This window comes from Hippocampus comes, unplaced genomic scaffold (assembly GCF_001891065.2).
Source record: "Hippocampus comes isolate QL1 unplaced genomic scaffold, H_comes_QL1_v1.1 scaffold248, whole genome shotgun sequence".
Lineage (NCBI taxonomy): Eukaryota > Metazoa > Chordata > Actinopteri > Syngnathiformes > Syngnathidae > Hippocampus > Hippocampus comes.
The window spans coordinates 800,087-823,016 of NW_017806277.1; the positions used below are offsets into that span (position 1 = coordinate 800,087).

General features: G+C 40.3%; 1 protein-coding gene across 1 annotated transcript in view; it reads right to left on the reverse strand.

The window, feature by feature from the left end:
• Positions 1-2,951: 2,951 nt before the first annotated feature.
• LOC109507986 (junctional adhesion molecule C-like) overlaps positions 2,952-22,930 on the reverse strand; it is a 38,316-nt gene continuing 18,337 nt past the window's right edge. The window contains exons 2-9 of the mRNA XM_019857758.1: positions 10,013-10,081; positions 9,822-9,935; positions 9,583-9,735; positions 7,737-7,939; positions 6,250-6,349; positions 5,468-5,597; positions 5,326-5,380; positions 2,952-4,444 (exon numbers count right to left, since the gene is read on the reverse strand). Coding sequence (XP_019713317.1) covers positions 4,409-4,444; positions 5,326-5,380; positions 5,468-5,597; positions 6,250-6,349; positions 7,737-7,939; positions 9,583-9,735; positions 9,822-9,935; positions 10,013-10,081 — 860 coding nt within the window. The 3' untranslated portion in view covers positions 2,952-4,408. The remainder of the gene's footprint in view (positions 4,445-5,325; positions 5,381-5,467; positions 5,598-6,249; positions 6,350-7,736; positions 7,940-9,582; positions 9,736-9,821; positions 9,936-10,012; positions 10,082-22,930) is intronic.

The window sequence follows — 22,930 nt, forward strand, 5'->3', positions numbered from 1 at the left end:
ATGGACAAATTCCCCCTGCACCCCTATCAAGCCCTCGAAGATGTGAGACATGAAGATGACAGCATTTATTTCATGGTATTGAGTGAAAAAACAAACAAACAAACAAACAAACAGTGCTGCATGACAGCTCAGTTTAGATTGCCCTTGAATATAGAAAAACAACAACAGTTAACAGCGTGATGACAGAACCTTTACCACGGTTGGCTTCTGTGTAAAACGACATGTAACTGTCGTACGTGATTTGCCGTTTCACGCTGACATGTCTTGTGGTTTGTTAAATGCAGAATCGACCATTTCATGCACCAATAATGATAACCTGTAACCTGATAACATGAAAAGCCGTCCACTGTGGTAACCGCTGTCCCTCAAATGGTTAAAGAGCTCTATTTGCAAAATTATGGCAATAAAAGAGTTGTTTTGTCAAAATAAGCCCATACTATCCTTTTGCCTAATACTGTGTGTCCTTACCAAAATTATTTTCCACTAGATTTAGGCACTACAGTTATATATTTCTGTCTATTGTAATCTACGGAAAAAAAAAATATACATACATACACACACATGTGTATATATATATATATATATATATATATATATATATATACACACACACACACACACACACACACACACACACACACACACACACACACACACACACACAAATTTGCAGATATGGAACGACGGACAGCAGAAATTTGTGGTGACATCATTCCTCTCAAACGCCAGGCTTGTGGATAACTGCGTGAACAACATGAAACCTCGGGCAGAATAACAAGCAGGCGAGAGAAACAGATCTATTTTAATGATAGAAGGCACTTGGGAGAAATGAAATTTGTAGAAATGAAGGGGGAGGCCGCGCGACTCCTTTACTTCAATGTGGGTCCATTAGCGGTTCTCAAAAGAGTTTGCGGTAAACTCATTGTGGTTGGCAAACCTTAATATTTTAACAAAGCGGTATGAACAAATTCCAATGTGCAAATGCTTGGGCAGATCTTCCCTACCATAATCGATATTTGGAGAACATTTCCTACACATTCACAGGCAACCATGATCATAAAGGATGATGGAAATGTCATTTTTTTTAAAGTATAACGAGAAAAATGACTTCATGAAAGTGAATCTCTCAGCCGTTAAAAAAATTAAAAGGAGTGACAAAGCTCGGTGTGGAGACGCGGTGGAATATTTTACTGTCAACATGCTGTGAAGGTGATGGGTTGATGTTGAACTTTATCAGTCATATACTGTCAATGGAAAGAGTTTCATATAGTCTTTTTAATCGGATCTTCTTTTTCATTACCTTGACAGGAATCAACCAACACAAAGTACCTAGTGGGACATAAAATCAGTAGAATTGTTGACCTTCCAGAGCCCTACGAGTAATGAATAGAACATCTAAAATGATATTCCCCGGCGCGCCCCACATCATTTGCAAATCAATCGATGACGTATTAAATGAGATTTAGTTTGTAAATTGAGAAAGCATGGGGAAAAAAATAAAAATGGATTTCATGTGAGTAACACACCCATTTGATAGTGATGTAATTTAAGTCAACAATCGAAGCTTAAAACTTAAATAAATGCCCAAGATGATGTACCATTTGGAGTTTCTGGAAAACGATCCTTCAGAAGTCCACCAACCTCTCAAATTTGGGAGTTGAATACACAATTTCAATGATTAAGTTCACAAGCATGGCGCACTTTCTTTTTTTCCGCCTGTTTTTGTGAGCTGCTATCACAGAAGAATACAGATTCATCCATTTTCGTTTGCTTTTCTGGGATAGGGTTGCGGGTGCAGCATAAGAAGGGAATCCTAGTTTTCTTCTCCCAAGCCACTTCATCCAACTCTTCCAGGGCATCCCGAGGACTTCTCAGGCCAGCGTGTCCTGGGTTGTCCCCGGGATTCTCCCAATGAGACATCCTCAGACCACCTCACCAAAAAGGTGTGCATCCTACCCACTTGCCCGAGCCACTTCATCTGGCAGCTCTTGATAAGGAAGGGCGGCAGCTTTCCTCTGAGCCCATTCCGGATGACAATTGCTTCTCTAAGGGGGAACCCGGACACCCTGAGGAGGAAACTCATTTTGGCCACTTGTTTTTTTTTTCTTCATCCCCGACCTGGAGGGGCACTCTAACCATTTTCACAAAAAACCCGGTCTTTTATTTGGAGGTGATGATTCTCATCCCAACCGATTCTCACACGGCTGCGAAATAAATTGGGACTCCTCAATGTCTCGACTGTGCCTAGAAAAGGTTATAAACAGAATTGGTGACAAAAGGGCAGCTGGCAATGCAGACCAAACTCTTGATACCTGTCATAAGGGGTTTCACAGACCATATCAGGGTCCTCCTACGCTTGAGTTTTTGCCCGAGAGACCACCAAAACAGTTGCCTCCACGTTCCACAGGCCAAAAAAGCTTGAAAAGACTCCTTGTCTCCTCCAGTGTCTGCCAATCGGTTCAGATATTGTGGCCACAACAGGCGATGGCTACCTTAAGGCCACAGCTCCAGTCAAAAAGTTGACAGCTCATCCATCAAACTGCGGCCTCTGTCACACCCTGCTGCTAAATACACATACATGCACACGTGGATATTCATTTGTTTGAACACGGTGCTTGTTATCGGCAGTTTCTGATGAACACAGAAGTCAGATAATTGAACACTGCTGATTCTAGCCAGGGAGGAGGTCTCAAGAGGACTGGCACTCGAGTTAAAACTGTGTGTCAAAGCGAGCTTGTTGATATCTCGTCTTCTCAATTTGAAAGAGTACATACCGATGAGGCAAAAGCTCAAGCTACGTTGCTACACTGCCTGCAGGCCGGCACAAACATTACCGTACTTTATTAATTCCAGCAGTGCCAATAAAATGCCACAAGGTCACAGTATCGCTCGGCAAATACCTTCTCGATTCTCTCTTCATGATGATCCAAAGGGTGTGTGGATTTATTTTGCAGTGATTCATTTCTCTTGATACTTACATAACAGCTATTCATTTAAAATGTGACTTTGAACATTGAGCGTAGCATGAGTAAGGTTTAAGTAGGGTGGGCCTTTGTACAAATTCACTCAACATTATATTTTATTTATTATTATTAATAATATTACTTGGCAGGTTACATTGTACTTGATACAATTCTCGGACGATGCGGGTGCAGCACATTTTGTGATGAAAGGCTTTGTTGATGACAGGCTTTAACCGTGAATTAAAGAAGCAGGTAAAGGTCGCAGACTCCCGCAGATTGTTGATTGCATTTCTATTGTCGAAACAAAGTATTACAGCACGTTTTTTTTTTGTTTTTTTTTTTAAGGGGCGAGGGGTCTAAAAGGCTAACTCACACACCCTGTCCACCTTTTTCTTCTGATAATGTAATACCGAACGTACGTTATGTATTACAGCTACAGGACAGTAAATTCAATATATACAAAAATGAACAGCAAGCTGAGAAGGACACTTAAAAAAAAATCAAGAAAACGCAGCACTGATTGTGGTACAGTGTTTCACAGCATTTGACTGGCACTCTTCAAAACCTCTTTCTAAGACTACAAACAAAACAGAGGTTTTTTTTGGTTGCTTTTTGACAAACAGAACCCGGGCGATCCCAGCGGTGAGAGTTCGAGACGCAAGACCGCTGATCATGAACCACATGTTGATATGCTGACGGAAACCTGCTTTGATCGTCGTTCTTTCTTTCTGGTGGCAAAGGTATAAATGCTGACAGCTTGAATGTAAAAGTGGTGAAAGTAACACATTTAAACCCAGCCATCCATTTTTTAATCCACTTTATCCCCACGAGGGTCGCGGGGCGTGCTGGAGCCTATCCCAGCTGTCTTCGGGCAGCAAGCGTGGTACACCCTGAACTGGTTGCCAGCCAATCGCAGATATTTTAAACCCACAAACAGATAATTACAATTTAAAAAAAAAAAAAAAGCACAGTTAGTATTTTACAAATATTTAAAAAAGTAAACCTTTATCTATAGGCATTTAAAATATATCCCATCAAAAATAGTCTGACAAATTTCAACAGTAGAAAATAAATGTTATTACAAATGACACATCTTGTGAAGCGTCATGTAGAAATGTGTCATGTTTGAATGATTTTGGTGGGACTACGTGTTGTCAAATATTTCATCCAAGTGGATTTGAGTTTGGAAAATAACGTTCAAGTCCACGGTTTAGTACAGCAATTGAAGAAAACAATCCCCTGTGTACTCAATATGGTAAGGTTTTTTTTTTTTTTTTGCAAACTGTTGTCCTTTTGAAATCTTGTCACCTTTGGCAAACGTGAAAAAGTTGGAGAGTTCAGAGCATGAACCGTTGGCGGCTCCGTGATTGAGACTGCGAGGACGGCAGCCGCACGTGTCACTCGTTTCACTTGGCACTTTCCCCACTGTCATTCTTGCGTCACGCTCAGATCACAAACGACGACTTGTGTCGAAAGTCTCCCTACAAAGAGCATAAAAGACAGCATTTTAACCCTTTCATGCGCCCTGTAACCTGATAACATGGTAAGATGTCCACCGTAGTGACTGCTCCCCCTGAATGTGTTAAATAACATTTGCACCAGGTAAGCGCTTCGGATAATGGATGAATGAACATAACTGCCCAAGACCGACAAAAAAGTATTTGGACTGATAGACTGAAGCTAACAGGAAGTCCACCATTTTGATTTTACTTTGGAATTTGTCCCATTTTTTTGATGTCATGTTTCAATGAAGTCTTATCGTCTTCAAACTTTGGGTGTTTCATCTAAAGTCGTTTAAGACGAAATGTATTTAAAGCGTGTGATTACATCACACGCTGTTGCCGAGGCGATGCATTGTTTATCAACAAAAACGTTTGCCGTTTTTGAGGGTCTAAATCTAGGCAAATCCTCTTGAGACCTTGCACACACATAGGGCCTACGTTTGAGGGTTCTTGTCTAAGGTGTCAGTACCCCAAGGTGGTCAATAAGGGTTACGGGGGCCCTTTATGGCAGCACTAATTTGCTTGTATTTTGTCTTTTTCTTTTTTTTTTTTTTTTCTTTTTTTTTTTGACAAAAACTTCAAAGGACGTAAGTTGACAATTGGGCCTCAAAGCATACTCAATTTCCACAAATGTATGACCTGACTAAATTAAGCTCTTCCCGCCAGTTTAACATACAATATTTGGCACCAAGGGTCCACCAGATGATCCCCAAACAACAATTTTTCAAATTTATTAGATATGGTTTTTGCATGAGCATTAAAACAGAATCGGTAAAAAAAAAAAAAAAAAATGCCGGGAATTGAGGATAAGTTTCGCCCTAAAATGCCGATCATTTTCAATTTCAGTGGAGTATACATACCTCATCCTCCGTCCTGACATAGTCCACCCCATCTCCTTTTGCTGGAACTTTGTAGCTACAAAACAGAGATCACATGGAGGTAAATATGTGTCAAACATGTCGTCTTTGACAATCTGTGTGGGAGGATGGGCCGATGTCTTACTTGTTCCCTGCCTGCTTTTGACTTGCGAAGTAACCTCGCTTATATGCGCAGCAGATCCCGGCTGATATACATATAAGTACCACAACCACCACCACCACTCCCAGTACAATCCCCACAACATCAATATCATCTGTGGAAACAATAACGCAACAATGGCGATTGGTTCAAGAAGGACAGTGCAAAGTTTTTCAGATGCACTCTCAGCTGTTAAAAAAACCTATGGTAGTCACAAAAGTAACTTGAATCTACCCCCATACCATATCTGGTATCGGTACTCGCCCAGCCCCAGTTTCATGAATTTGTCTTTTAACCCTTTCAGGGACAGCGGTTACTAGAGTGGACAGCTATTCAAATTTTGTTTTCTCTTAATCTTAATGTCACAGTTGTGCGTCAACCGCTACAATGGACCCTTGTGTGTTGCCATCCGCTACCGTTATTTTTTCTTTTCATGCCTAAAGACGAATAAAAACACTTGAGAAAAAAATCCTGATATAGGTTATCGTTATTTGTTCATGAAAGGGTTAAAAGAATTCTGATGTACCACAGTTTAAAAGCATTGCCTGATTTTCCTTGACTAATTTTTGTTACATTTGTCTCTATTTTTACTTTTGTCAGAATGAAGTTGTTTCAGTGACCACTGTGACTTTTTCTTTGATTAAAAGAGGCGTACCAACACATTTCTTCATGCGTGTCATGTACAGATAAAGTAATTCCATATAGTCTGTGGACCCCGATGAACTCTCGGAATCCTGATTTAAACTATGTGCTGATGCAGCACTTACAGACTTCCATCTTCTGCGGCGCACACTCAGCATATCCTGCATCATTTTTAGCTCTGCAGTGGTACTCGCCAGCATCTTCTTTTCTGACGGAGGTGAACTTCTACATTGGGGAAAGTACAAAAGAGCCAGTCAGTGTTGTCTTGAGTGTAGCCATTTCACCAACAAACGAGATATTGACAATCTTTGCCACTCAGATGTCAATGACTGGCAAATAACCAGAATTTAAGTCAAAGATAACAGATTTACGGATAACAAATTGAACTTAACTGTGCATTTGTGTTTGAGTCCCAACAGTGGCCAAGATTATGATATATAACCATTCATCCATTTTCCAATCCACTTTATCATCACAAGGGTCGCCGTGGGTGCTGGAGCCTATCCGAGCTGTCCTCGGGCAGTAGGCGGGGCACACTCTCAATCGGTTGCCAGCCAATCGCAGGGCACGCAAGGATGAACAACCATTTGCGCTCACAATCACACCCAAGGACAATTTAGAGTGTTCCATTAACGTGCCACACATGTTTTTGGAATGCGGGAGGAAACCGGAGCACCCGGAGAAAACCCACGCAGGCACGGGGAGAACATGCAAACTCCACACAGGAAGGCCGAAGCCGGAATCTAACCTCTGCACTGTGCATCCCCCTGATTCTGATATCTCGGTTGGCAAAGTTTTACATTCACTACCGTCTGCATTTAAGTGCACTCCATTTGCAGAGCAGTCAACCTTTAAACCAACATACCAACCTTGGGGTGCAATGTTACACTGGCCTTTAAAAAAAAAAAAAAGACGTGCGGATAGATGTTATAAGTGATAAAAGTGTGCATTTCATGAAATCTTACAAAATATTGAATGCATTATGATGACTTAATGTTTTATGAATATATGACATTATATATATGTTATGTGATGATGAAATGATCTAAAAACAGGAAGTAATTTCTTCCCAATGATGTACTTCAATCCATCACACAGTCAGCTAGTTCCACGTTATCCATCTGTTGGTATACATTGTTTTCCCACGAGTAGAGCTATTAACTCAGTCACTCCCAAAGACGTTTTTAAACGTCTTTTCAGACTTGGTCCAGAAGTGGCTGGTACTGAATGAGTTAAAATAAATAAATACAGTCCAATGGTGCGAGCACAGGTGCAGAAGAACTATCATTCAAACCTCATTAGTTTACAGCGTGCACTTTCAAGTGCTGTCCAAAGTGAACAACACTTGCTTTTGGAGTTTCACACAAAGGATGAGAGTGCCGTAGGACTTGGGTGGTGGAAAGTCTGTGGACTGAGCAGCGTCCTCCAAAGCGAGTCCACGGAGGAATGTGCAAGCGAGGACAGCAGATTCCCCTTGTGGCTCAAGCCCTCCTTCACCATCAACTGTCTACCCAAAATATCCGGCCCACCCCTGGGCGACCAGCCACCGTCCCTGCCCCACCTTCCTCGCCCATGCGTGTCCTTGTCCAAACACATGCACACACATACTAACCAGAATTCCTGTTTCCGAGTTGAGAGTGTAAGACGAGTTGAAGAACTTCATGCTGCTCTTTGGGTCATCAGGAATTTCCTCTTTGTTCTTGAACCACTGGTACTGAGACTTGGGGAAACCCTCATCCTCCAAACAACTCAGTTCGGCTGACTTCCCAAAGGGGACCGATTTGGGGACGTTGCATTTTGGAACGACGGGCTTTACTATAGTGCAAATAAAACAAAACAGGAAGATTGTGACAATACTGCAGAATCCAATAAGAAGAGCGGTTTGCGCTTTCGAAAAGTAGATGCAGTGTGATGCTGCTGGGCCTTATTCACAACTAGGATGCTTAAAAGTGATCCCACCCCCGGGCGCATGCTGATCGTTCATGGTTCGGATGGGAGCATGATTTTTGAGCAATGCCAAAAAATGCTACCAAAACATGTGGCGCTTGCTTTCTTTAGCACTGCGATTCAGCGCAGATGCAGTTTCAGAGGTTTCCCCTTATAGCCCAGAACATGCCTTTGCAGCTGGGGTAGGTCTAGTCTGGTCACAACACATCCTCACATGTATGCCAAAGGCTTGGTGCGACCTACAACACGGTGTCATCTTACCGCATCCAAAGTGTGAACTCACCGGGCAAGGTCTCTCTTTTAAGGGCAAAATGATCACGTTATTATTAGCCTAAATTCGGAATAATCTTGACGTACTGTCATGTTTATATGACTCGGAGTTTACATTCTTCAAGACTTATAACACAAAAAAAGCAAAAGCACAAGTCATTTTGGAGCAGTGTTTCACAAGCAGGGGTAGATGAGTACATTGCGTAGGGCGAAATCCGAAAAGCTGCGCGCTAGCTCAAGTGTCCCATAAAATTTATTGCGTCTCATTAAAGCTGAGATGACTGATGAAACAAAAGCAAAACTGTGGGTCTGGTTATTCTTGTTATGGGGTTTTGTAACTGATATTGACAGTTGAAAGGCCCATTTAACGGGGATTTATTCAAAGGAGCTGCACATTTTTGGAGACATTTTTTTTAAGCGTTAACTAGAACAAGAACATATTTATTTGTATTATGTTTCATTTGAAGTAAAAAAAAACAATGTTCAAGTTAAGGATGCAAAATAAAATAATTTTACGACACTCATCAATGGCAAATTTTAATGAGAATCGTCATGTGTTATGAAATGCATTTTTGACACCGATATAAAAATTGCCTTTGTATTTTTTTTTCGCACATTGTGTTTGAGATATTTTATCTATTCTTTTTTTACTTCTTTATTCATTTATTAATTTCATTAGTACAACACAAGAATAAACAGTGTAAATGCACCGGACTTAGCATAAATGCTAGTTTTCAGTCCCAAGGCAGGTTTCTAAAATAGCACAGTGAGACACATAAAACTTTACGACCACAAGGACAGAAATAAAAAACAAATAGGTAAGACATCATAAAAGAGACAATACAAACAGTTGCAGTATTCAAGTACAAGACAAAAGACAGTTTAAAAATATATCACATGTAAAAGTTTGCACAATACGATTTTACCTTGAGTTGTAATTTAAAGCTATGACGTTTCAGAAAGACGATCCACCTGTTGCTGGAGCAAACCGTTAATTCCTAAATAGAACTAAATATATTATAATTAGCGCTAAAAAAGAATCTGGGAAAGTTGACTTGCATATCTGATGAAAAGTGAAGTCAAATTTGTTGACCAGTGTCATCATTCAGTTGTGCTACGCTCTGCTTTCGAAGACTCATCATCGTATGGGTGAGGCAGTCACGGTACGACAAAAAAAAAAAGAGGTTTGGTGGTACGCAAGTCAAAAAAGGTTGTGATCTACTGATTTAGAGTTACCGTACCTCGAACAACAAGGTCAATCACAATCTCATCAAAGGACTTCAGGTCGTCAGCAGCCGTGACCTCACAGCGATATTTTGCCGTGTCCAAACGAGTTGCGTTGGTGATCACTAATGTGGCCGGTTCTCTGATCACCGCTCGGTTCTCCAAGTCACCTGCACAAAGTACAACATAAAGACCAATGTCATTTGTCAGTGAGGAAAGAGCGAGACACGGTATTCTTGTTTTGATTTGTTTTTACCTGAAACTTTCTTGTTGAAGTACACATAGCTTGGTCCCTCCGCTTTAATCTTTTTCCACTCAATTCTCGGATTGTTTGTCGAAATCGAGTCGATCAAACATGATAATTCAATTCCTACGGAGGAGACGAAAAGACGTGATTGTCCCGACAAGCATTGAATACAACAATCCAGTTTTCGTCACAGCGCTTACTGTCAAACTCATCTGTCCACGGTGAGTTGTTGTCTGTCCTCAGTACAACTGCCAACACGCTGAAGTAGCCTGCAAACCAAACAGACGAGGCAATGCAAAACAAGATCTTCCGCTGCATTAATCTTCGTGATAGTCGTGATCTCACGCTAATTTGCACAATACCAGCTGACATGCGCCGATGTGCTGGGTTCATTTTAAGACTCTCCTTGGGGATACTTGAGCATATGCTCGTCACAAATACCATCAACTCAGTTGGAGGAGATAAATGTCAATCCCACATCAGTGACATGATCTTACATTCTGCTGCTCTTTGGCCTACTTTTGTTTTTTTCCATCTTCCATTTATAGACGTGTTTGTCAAACTATTGTCTGTGTGTGTTGAGGGAGGGGGGGAGTTGTTTCCATACAGTGGATAATTGTGCACGGAGGCATGTGCTCTTTCAGGGCAAGCTCACCATGCCAGTAGTTCAACTGGCTGCCGAGCCCTTTTCTCTTTCTCCCTCCGTCTCTGTGGGCCTGATGCTATTGCCTGTGCGGGCCTGATGGTTAAAAAAAAAAGAAAAAAAATTCCATCCTCGATAGGGAGCGCCAACTGAACCTTTCTGACAGCCATTCGTCTGCATGCAAATTCATGCCAATTGGCTTCCACAATAATTGCAATCAAGGACACAACGCTCGTGATCACGCTTTCAAGGATGACAGTCTGAACTCTACGATCCCAACAACAACTTCACAACAACTGTGTTAAGGTACGTAGCACAAGCAGCAATGACGCCGTCCATGTATGGGGTCTCAATTAAAAAAGATTAGGTTAGGACACTGGTGTCAAACTCAAGGCCCGGCCGCCAGATCTGGCCCCCCCACATCATTTTATGTGGCCGGCGAAAGCAAATCAAGGACGGCAAATTTCATGATGCTTGCTAAAATCGCTACCAAAATGTCAAATTCTCCTTTGTAATAAATAAGAGTGATACTGTAAGCATTTTCTTGTTACCAAAGCCCTCATTACAGTAACAATAGGTGAATGAACATTTATTCTTGACTTCTTTATATGGTTTCAAACATAACGGCCCTGCAAGGAAGATGGTAACTAAAATGTGGCCCATGACAAAAATGAGTTTGACACCCCTGGGTTAGGATAACCTGACCTCGACCTTTGGACATAGATATGGCCAAGTGTCTGGGGGTCGCCTGTGAAAGCAGACAATCTAAGCTGATGAGCCCACTGTCTCTTTGGAAATCATGACAAGACGACAGCTTGTTTAGTACAGAAGGTAGCAACATTGCAAAAGTAGGTCCCACTTCTATTTGAAAATATTTTAGAGTAACCTAACCTTGAAGAAGCGAATAAGAGAAGTCTGAATCAAGTGTCATCTGGTTTTCAACCGGCAGGCCTTGACTGTATTATAGTTTTAGGGTAGTTTATTTACTGTTTTCTACATAAAACGAATGCTTTGGAAAGATAATGTAAACATGAAAACTGCTGACGGCCCAGAACAGTTCCCTGAAAGGGAAACAAATGAAGGCAAATGCCACCTCCCCAAGAAAGAATTAAAGAAAATGCCACCTCCCCAAAAAAAGAATAAAAATACACACCCACCCACCCACAGATCCATTTTCTTATGCTATCAAGGGCATCTTTACATTATTTTTTTTCTATTCATTATTTTAGAAACCAACTCATGTTTCTTTGGTTTACTTTAACATCTTTTTAAAGTTTTCTACTAATGTGTTTAAACTTTATCAATATATGTTCTTTTTAAGTACATTTTGAAAAGGTACTTTTATCTGCATTGCTTCTGAATGTCATCAACTGTTGGCAAAAAATTGCCGGTGTCATTTCCTTGTGTGAAGCACATTGAGTTGTTTTGTGTATGAAAGCTGCCTTCCCTTGCCAAGCACTACAGTTAAAAACTCAAGACCAGTTCGTCTTTCTTCACGCGTTATATACCGGGATCTGATGTTTTTAGTTGGAAAATATGCCTTTATTTCTATGTTTGCAAAAATATGCCTTTTTAGCCATCTGACAAAAGCCTGTGTGTGCATGTGACGCATGACTGACTGCACATTATTCTGAGATTGAGTATCAAATGTACTACATGTACTGTGTAACTTTATACCACATGTAACTAGGCTAGGCATGCGTATGAGTCCAAAATATCAGAATATGCTGCTGAAATAGAAACCAAAGATGATAGTAAGTTATTCCACGTGATGAATTCAAAACAATACATTTCTATTAAATGTAGAATTTTTGTTTCCTCTTTGGACCGAAAGAGTGTGGGCAGTCTACCTCCTGTCCTCATCACTAATTCGGCCGGTATTAGTACAGATTAGGTGCCTAAGTGAGCTTGACGCGGAGATAAAAAGCTTGAGAGCTCTGCCATGGAAACAGCTGTCCAGGAAAACACATGAAAGCCCGGCATAAAAGGATAAGGTCACTGCACTTATATATCGAGCAAACGATCACAAATATATGTATCGGGATGTGACTTTAAACAACTATTTCAGGCTGATCAGCATGATGCTTCAAGGGTCAAGACGATGATGGAAAGTTAACAGACTAAAATATGCTATGACATAATTCCTGATTTCTTGAGTCTAGAATTTATATATTAGTTCCTCACTTGATTTGAACTACTGCTCATTCCCAGTCATATACAAATATAGAATGGCATATATTCAAAATCAAGTGACTTGGATTCCGACTTGGGTGCATTGTGATCGGGACATCCATAAAAATAACTAAATATACCATATTTTCATGACTAAAAGGCACACTTAAATCTCTAAAAATTTCTCTACAATACACAATTTGTGAATGGATTGGCAAAAGCTATCATCATTTTTGAGGAGCTGCACAGCAACGAGACTGACTCTGACAATGATGCTATGGAACCTGGCGTGTTTGAATGTGAACTTGCCAAGCTGTTCATTTCAGATACAGAAGATTACAACTTTGATGGATTTGAGGATGAGGATTGATCAAAAATATAACCTGAGTACATTAGTAAATACTTCCAAGAAAGTACAACCGAACTAAAGTTTGGCTCCCGCTGCCTTTTTAAAAGCATACGGCAGTGTTTTTCAACCCGTGTGCCGCGGCACACTGGTGTGAGACATTGTCAGGTGTGCCGCGGGAAAATATCCAATTTGTATGCCTGTGCGGTCTTTCGCCCAGAAAGTAATCATGTAGTACCCTCCTATACCGCTAGGGAGCAGCAACAGCTAGCCAATTGCCTTGTGTTTCGACGAGAGACAAGCGAATTTGTGACGCATGAATGCAGGACGACGGTGAAACAATAAATATGAAAGATGATAAAATACTGTTTTCTTTGTGTTCATTTGATTCCAATTCAAGCTGTTATAACGTCATTCTTCAATGTTAAAAACGGTTATAGTAACAATATAACACGTTAATTGTTAAAATAAGCAATGAAAGAAGTGTGCCTTGGCTCAAAAAAGTTTGAAAAACACTGGCATACGCTAGCATGCATGCTACCATATTCTTATTTACCATGCCTGTGTCCAATAACACAATGCGTCTTGTGTATGTGTTAAATACAGAAATAGCATCCGTAACTGACACTATGCCTTTTAAAAAGGTAATTTTTTTTTTTACCCATACTGAGATTTCAAGTACAGCTACAAAACTTGACCAAGATTCCAATGTGCCTTTTGTGGGCTCCCAAGAAAGCCTCAAAAAGTTCTGACACTGTTTTGTTTTCCATCTTACCATGAGTGGGTGACACGTGCTTTGCTGAGCACCGGGCTCCCAAGAAACTTGATGAAGCCTCAAAAAGTTCTGACCCTGTTTTGTTTTCCATCTTACCATGAGTGGGTGACACGTGCTTTGCTGATCACACCAGACTCATCTTGTCTTGTCTCCTTGGAAGGAAATGGAACACCCTCTTTTTCCATACTAACAGTGCCAAAGATAGGTCATTAGGGCCCCCACACAGTCCTCTGCCGACATCCGACTGTACTGCTGCCTTACCAAAGTCATTAGATCAATCGAAACATTGAAGAAGTGGTTTGGGGAAGGCCTTTTTGATCTGGACATGCATTTGCAACAAAATGATCTTGTTTCGGGTGACTAAAGAGAACAAATTCTTGCCAAACTTCAAATCAACCCATGACTCTGGGAGGAAAAGCAACAGAAGTAACAGCACTACACAACACACGACACCCCCAATCCAGTTGGTGGCAGTGACAAGCAGACAGAAGCTATTCAGCGACAATGATGCCATTAATATGACAAGATCGTGACGTAAAGCATTTGCTTGTTCTGCTCTTAGGACCATTGTATTTGTTTTAGTCTCCTTTTCTTGTCGGCAATTTCAGCATACACAAATTCATAAAGACGTTAAAAGTATTCGATCAATATCCAATTAAATGGTGGGGTTGAACTATATTCAAACACTGGCTACTGTGTTTAAAACACATAAAACAGTTCCGACCGCAATAGACGTAGCAATTCAGCCTCGCAGACGGTTCATTCATCTATTATGTGCGGCAATTATGTGAAGTGGCGGCATGGTGGTAGACTGGTTAGCCTTTCCGTCTTACAGTGCAGAGTGCAGGGTTTGATTACGGCTCTCTTGCCTTCCTGTGTGGATGTTCTCCCCGTGCCTGCGTGGGTTTTCTCCGGGTCCTCCAGTTTCCTTCCACATTCCAAAAACATGCACGGCAGGCTAATGGAACACTCTAAATTGTCCCTAGGTGTGATTGTGAGCGGGAATGGTTGTTCGTCTATGTGTGCCCTGAGATTGGCTGGCAACCCTACACGTTGAAGGCAGCACGCCCGCGACCCTCTTGAGGATAACCAGATTAGAAAATGGATAGACGGATGATGTGACGTCATCTGTAGAATATATCTCGATGAAATAAAGATATAAAAGCCTTGCCTAATTTCTCAAAATATTTCTACCTCCTCCCACATTGCTCCCCTGTTGATATGAAATGATAAAAAAAATGAGATTGTGGGATAGAAATAAATTCAGACGCTGGCTACTGTGATTAAAACACAAGACAGTTCCTATGACAATACACCACCTAATGCATGGGTGGATATGGTCGGTGTGAAGGAATTTGTCTAGCCAGCACACAACCCGCATCCTAACCCCATCAAACAACTTTTGGATGAACCGCAAATGTGCTTGTGAGTCCGGCGCTCTAATCCAACATCAATGTTTCAACTCAAAAATACTCTTCTGGATCAATGGACAAAATTTCCACAGACACATCTCCCCAAAACTGCATTAGAACGTTACACTGCAAATGGAATACAAACTCCAGATTTTCATCTCCTGGGGTTTTTCATGTTACTTTTTGCCCTGACTAGAGTTAAACATTGTGTGAATAGGTATCATTTGTTTTGCAGGTAATCGACCTACATTGGTAACAATGGGTTCTTCAGCGACCTATATTTGGGATCACTTTCTTTTCTCTGCGGAGAGAGCTCTGGCAGCCAACAAATGTATAATCAAAGTTATTTTTTTAATCCTTCTTGCTGACGCCATCATGGGCACAGGGTTTTCTCTGTAATCTTCTTGTCTAATTCCGTTCTAAACTCCCCCTCCTTCAGGTTTATATCACTGAGTAATACAATGAGCCGGGGTTTTCTTCATTCTTGCGCTGTGTAATAAATCCCTCCTTGTCCTGTTGTTCCCCTTGGGAAAGATGCACTTGTTCGCTGTGGAGTTAGGTGTTGAATCCAGAGAGGTGAGGTGGGTATCATAAATAGAAAGGTTCAATTAAGCAACCCAGTGATATTCCCTGTGAAGCATCTCCGCCTCGTGCATGCAAAGTCTATTCCCACGCCCTTTCAAAGCACCGACATCAAAGTATACGCACGCGCTTCCACTGATATCAACCAGTTGTTTTCGACACGCGGCCCAAACACTACAATGAAATGAGCTCGTTATGACCAAATATGGAGCAGTTTGGGATTTTATGTTTTAATCCACGATATTATTCATCCATCTGAGTCCAGTCAGTTCAATAAATGGACACAGAAGATTAATTTTCTCCACTAGTCTGACAAAAATCAGTTTTCATTCCAACTGAACACTGCTGCTGTTCCCGGATCACCCCGTCAGAATAAGCACTCGTATCTCCATGGCTGTGTCCTCCAAGTGATATATTTTGCAACAGTTTATAAAAACGACAACATGACATACAGCGCGCGTCTAAAAATGTCTGACCTTGTTTGAACTTATCAGAGGCCAGCAGAGGTTTTACCACCTTTTTCACATGAGAGGTAAAGGGAGCATGTGCGTTCAGCAACACGTCTCGAGGCAGATGCATGTACCGCGCGTATACGCACAACCACCACGTGTCCTGCATACCTGATTTATGCAGTGCTGCGCTCCCAATTTAAACACAGTTAAACAGGCAAACAGGGATGCAAACCACAGGCCAAGGGCACATTTATGAGCCTAGTCTGCGTGAATCCATTTCACAATATTTCTTGACACGTATTCACGAGTAAGCAAACTACTGGCAAACAAACACTTTAATGCGGGGCATGTGACATCGCTGAACGATCCAGAACTGGACGATCGCATACCAATTAGTCTGCAACTGACACTCACGCACATCGCTCCTTGCTACAACAAAAAATACGAACTCTGGCGTTCTTATCGGGAAACGTTTTGAAGCGCCACTTATATTATTTTGGTGAACCACAAACACCATGGCGTGATTGTCAAGAAAAAGGTCTGCCCTGTAACTAGATTTCTTCATCAGCAAAGAATACAAAGAGGAATAAGACAACCTTAATAAGTACCAATAAGGGGAAGTTTGCATGATATGTACACAGCATGGGTTTTTCACCAAAATAGTGTTCTGCCCCGGCCAGGGCAGGGGATGTTGACCCAGTTTAAGAGTCAATATTTTTTTTTCCCTTTCAAATAAATCACCAGATTTGAGAGTTTCCAATATTAGATATAAAATACAAAGACAAGATGAACAACCTCATTGACATTTGTGCTGTTGTTTGCGTATGAAATTATTAAAAAATGAGCCCCTAACACAATGGACTATATTTACTTCCATGACACTACATTGTGAATGACATCGTCTCTTCTATGAATGTGCGTCATTTTGGGAATGCATTTAGTTCACACACCAGACAGACTGAGGTCACTATTAATTAAGTTTGTCATCAGGTTATCATCCACAGACTAAAGGGCAAAGTGAAAGAGCTAAACAGCTCCTCTGATAACTGTGGAAAATGAATTAAACAAATTGAAAAACCGGTTCGACAGGAATCAACTGTCAATAAACTTGGAAAAATCAAAGTTACCGGTAATTGTTTTTGGCACAAGACCAATCAAACACCCGAGTTAAAATTATGGTAATTTCAATTGAAATAAAAAGAGTGTATGAAAATAAGTTTATTGGCTTAGTAAGAGATTCAAAACTATGTTGGAGGCCACACATATAAAACGTTAAAAGAAAATATCCAAAACGATAGGGATCCTCTGCAAAACCAAGGATGTGCTGAATAAGAGGTCTTTGTACACATTGTACTCTTCATTATTACGACCATATATGACGTACTGTGTGGAAATATGGGAAAAAAGCCTGTAAAACAAACACTCTCCCTGTTTTAAAACTACAAAAAAAAGCAAACAATTATTATTAGATCAAAATATACGGAACCCACAAATCCACTATTTATCAAATTAAACACTATGAAATTTTATGACCGGGTTGACTTCAAAATAGCCCAATTAATGTACAAAGCACACAATAAGCTGCTTTGCCAAAACATCCAGAAGCTTTTCGAAATTCAAAAAAGTTGCTATGATTTAAGGCGGGGATCGGCAACACGCGGCTCCAGAGCCGCATGCAGCTCTTTAGTGACATCTAGTGGCTCCCTGGAGCTTTATAAACATTTTTGAAAATGGAAAAAAGATTTTGATAGTAGGCTAATATAGCTCAAATAGATATAGACTACATGTTACAGCTCCGAAAAAGGAGAGCTGTGGTGTTGGTTTTTTAAAACGTACACTTTATTTATGCTTTTAACAGTCTCGACAAACACAGACACGTCTGCGTCCGACTCCGTGCCTTCTCTCTTCTCGTTCAACTCGAGAGGCGTTCAAAGACAGCCTGCGAAAAACGGAAATTCATGATCACTTCACTGACACTAAGAAAAGCGAAAATAATGCACCAAAACAAAAAATCAAGCGAGGAAATCAAAATAAATTCTATGGGGGCGTTTGTGAACACACAACAGAGGAATAAATAACAAACAATTCTGAGACAGTCCAGTTTCCTACATACAAACAGCATGTGTTGCCTTCATTGTAAGTTTGATAGAAGGCTTCTATTTTTTTTGCGGCTCCAGCTATATTTGTTTTTTGTTTTTTTTTTTGTCCTATATGGCTCTTTGAACATGTTGGGTTGCCGGCCCCTGATTTAAGGGGTACCAACCTCAACAAAAAAATCCAAAACAAGAACAAACATCAAGCAAAGGAGTGTATCTGTCATAGGTGTAAATCTGTAGAATCATTTTGAAACTGAGCTGAAAATGAGTGACTCGCTTGCTGAGTTCAAAAACAAATTCAAAAGAATAGTACAAAAAAATGACATGAATCAGAATTAAGTTGATAAATTTGATACATTTATTAAATATAATAATAAATCAGAATTAAGTTGATAAATGTATTAAATGTAGCAATGTAATGCAATATCCATTATGAATAAAAGAGAAAATTGACATATAAATGTGCTAGAACAGGGGTGCCCAAACTTTTTGGACCAAAGATCCACTAACCTCTCGTGATCAACCCGTTAACGCGCACGCGCACACACATATATACGCACGCCATGATGAGCAACAGCCTGACATGGAGGCATTCGACGCACTTTTGCAGCCTGTTAACTATTGTAGCTCATACGTACCGTTTTAAAGTGCTTCCCTTGGCCCTCTGGATTCCTATTCTTTGCCCGTGCCCTCGGTGAAGTGTGTATGCATATAGTCCCTATACAAACCAAACGTTGTAAAAATAGATAAGTATAGCACATATAAGGATAAAAGCATTTGTTTATATGCAAACCTTTTCCTTTTCTTTCCTGATTGATATAAAAAATGATCTATTTATATACTAATACATAACAAGGGGTAGGACTAGATAGGTTTTTTTTACTTCTTCCTACTCCTTTGAACATATAATTGTGCTGTATTGACTGACTTCTTTTCCTTTTTTACAATTTTACTTATATTGACTTTCTGTCAACTTATTACTGTATATGTTTATATATTCAATGAACAATAAACAAAACAAACAAATAAAAAAGCTAATTAGGACCTGGGAACTGTCCTTCGCTGTGTCTGCCTCCACCGACCTGAATCATGGGCCAATCATCTTGGGGGGAATATGCCCACAGCACCCTGGTCTCGGCTACAGGTCGGTCACCATTCATGGCAGCTTATGGCTATCAACCACCTCTGTTTCCATCACAGGAAGGCCAAGTTGACATTCCGTCAATTCAGGACCATCTTAAGCGCACCCATCATGTCTGGAGGGAACCCAGAGTAGCCCTGTCACATACTGCCACTTGCAATAAGCAGACTGCTGATCGCCGTTGCTGTCCTGCTCCCACTTACAGACTTGGACAGAAGGTATGGCTCTCTACTAGGGACCTAAATTTGGCTGGGAACTCAACTCCGCTAGCTTTAGCAATCGTGAGGAACGGAAAACCATGTACATTAATGGTGAGTATTACAACAAAATTATTTTTAAAAATACATTCAGAGGCTTATGATACTGACATTTTGTTGAATTCACTTTTAAAATACAGTGTGTGTATATATATATATGGCTCTCACTGAAATACATTTCCAAATATTTTGCTTTCATGGCTCTCTTAGTCAAAAAGGTTCCCGACCCTTGATATAGTATTTGGTAAGGTAAGGTTTATTTTGAAATTCTTACGGGATTGGTGGCCTGTTACGGTCAGGCTTAGCTTGGGCAATAGTTGCTGCGGTTAGCTTGACGACTTCTTTGTGACAGTGGACACTTCAACAAGAGAGTACCCGAGGCAGAAAAAAAAATGCCAAATGTTTGTACCGAGGTACCCGGATTACTCGAGGACTCATTTTCAGACCTAAGTCAATCAATTAATCCATTTAAGGAATTCTGCTGAAAGTACATGCAACTCATTTCTTCTAAAAACCAAGCTACTTTTTGGCACTCCATTCATGACCGCTCAGTTTATCGCGCACAAAAGGTGAATGCAGGCCTCGAGCAAATGTATGACCAAAGCAGGAATGAGGGTAGAACAAAACTGTTTGGAGGCAGCATAAACAAGAAAAAAAGACAGTCACATCGCTGTCAGCACCTCAACAGTTCAGTGCAAGTGGTAATGTTTTATTCTTAAGATAAGAAAACCTTTATTTGTCTCACAATGGGAAATTTGGAAAATTACAGCAGCAACATTTTGAAGGGAAGAAAGTAGAAAAACAAAGTATTTGCATACACAAAAATACATTTTAAAATGAACTGTACACAGTACTGAATGCAATATAAAATATAAGATATATGCATATATGCAACTCCATATATGCTGCATAAGGTGGCTGTGCAATAAGGTGACCTTGACCCCAATAAATACAGAAAAAAAACACATCCAAATCAAATTAGTTGATGCTCAACTTTTCAGGAGTGAAAATAAAAAATCAAAACATTGCTACGATGTATTCATTATTTTCCTTGTCAATAATTTGTGTCAAGAAGGAATGTACTGTGTATCAATGTTGAAAATATTGCAACATGGCTGTTTATTTTTTTTTGTTTTTTGACAGAATGTAAAACACACACATGGACGGATGCCCGTTGATTTCGACCCGCTTGTGATACGACAGGATCCCACCTACTCTAGCATGTATGGGAGAAAGTGAGTAAGACAACTCTCTTCTGCCATTTAAATAGTAGTAACCTTGTGACACGACAACGGCGAGGGGAAGGTTTCAGGGCTGAGTTTGCAAAGTGGATGACCCCAGTGAAGATTGCCCCGAGGTTGGTTTGTCGCAGCTGTGCTCCCCTTCCCATCGTAAGTATGTCTTCAACACACTCACACCTTCTTAGATGATAGAACGTGTGACCACAGACCATTGAACCAATCCTGAGAATGATCGGCTTGAATAGAATGTTTTATGGCATACTGTATAAACTGTACTTTGAAGTACTAGGACCATACTGTAAATAAATAAATAGAAAGGGCTCTATTTTGTGGCCAGCCAAGTCGAGCCGAAGGTGCCGTATAAAATTGCGTATGGGTGGTGTTATTTTCATAGACCAGTACAGTTTTCATTTAGTTTCTTCAGAACCGCCTTAGCTCCCGCCTCAGCTCAGGAGCTTGTCTTCCAATGGTCTCTTCCAAATTCATTATGATCATTTACCATACATTTTAGTCATACACGCACTACACTATAAATAAATAAATGAAGATTCAATGTCAACTTAATTTGCTAACAGAGCATACAATCCAAATCATATTGTCTACACTCCAATGCATTTACAATTATTCCTACAAAATCTATATGTTAATTTTTTTTAATTTTCACACTAATTTATATCCCATTTACACTCATCACTATTCTAGTAATCAACAGATTAACATTTAAACCCATGATTAATTCAACACTTTAGCTCACTGTTACCACGCTAATAATATCTAATTTATTTAGATTCTGTTACTTATTAACTCATTTATTGCCAAAACGTAAAAATACGTTTGCAAAGATAGCAGGAGTGGCTTTGATCAGATCTTGGTCGCACACAGTGTGAGTGGGTGTGGGGTGTGGTATGGCAATCCTATGTCGCGAGGTGACGTGTGGAAGCAGTGTGTGTTGAGAACATGGATTAATACCGGCAGCGATCTCTACAACAGAGCTTTTTCAAATCAAAAAAAGATGACAAAGTCCCATTGTTATAGTTGAACACGCACACACACGCACACGGTCACACAAACACACACAAAGTTCAACGTTCATGAAAACTTACTGAAGAGGTCATGCATCAGTGCAATGTTTATCTTGCAATAAACTGGTATTTTGCAATCAAAGTTACGTTTTTGTGTTGTTTATGTTGTTTAGTAGGAAAGCATAGTTTAGATATTTGAGGTATCACAAATGCAAAAAAAAATTTAAAAATCGCATCAAAGTGAAAGTTCTGCTTGAAATGTATCCCTTCACAAAAAGCTCTTTTCGTTCGAATTTTTCAAGGACATTAGTATTTTCAAAAAATGTATCAATGTTCAAATGTTTAACGAATGGTGAAAGGTAGAAATCTACTTTTTTTCCTGATGAAAGAAGAAATAAATTTTATTTACGCTTTTCTCCATTTTTAATAAATGTGTTTTTTTTATGTCTTGAATTTGTTAAAAAAAAAATCATATTTTTATTCTTCAATAATGAAGGGTTCGGTGAATGTGCATATGAACTGGTTGGGTTCTGTACCTCTAACAAGGTTAAGAACCACCGGTCTAAATATATACTCCTGTTAACTGACTCACAAGTGACTCACAACTGAACTAAAAGAGACTGAATAACAGAGGGATCAGCAGGTAATTCACATTTTTTCATGTGATCCAGGTGTCGACTCACAAGGTGCAGTTGTCTGCCACCAGGCCTCTTTGTGTATTCATTTATGCTGCATTTACATATGTTACTGGAGGCCCTAATTTAGGAGCCGATTTAGGCTTGGCCTGACTGCTGGTGAGCCCTCTGATCGCGGCAGGGTCAAATACTCCGTCAAAGCAAATGAGGGGAGTTGGGGAGAGGCACTGGTGTCACTGAATGCCTAGGAACCTGTCACTTTGCGTCAGTGTTCATGTCTGCGTGTGTCCTGCTCCCGCTTTGACTTCCAACAATTACAAGTTCACAGGCGTGGATTAAGGGGA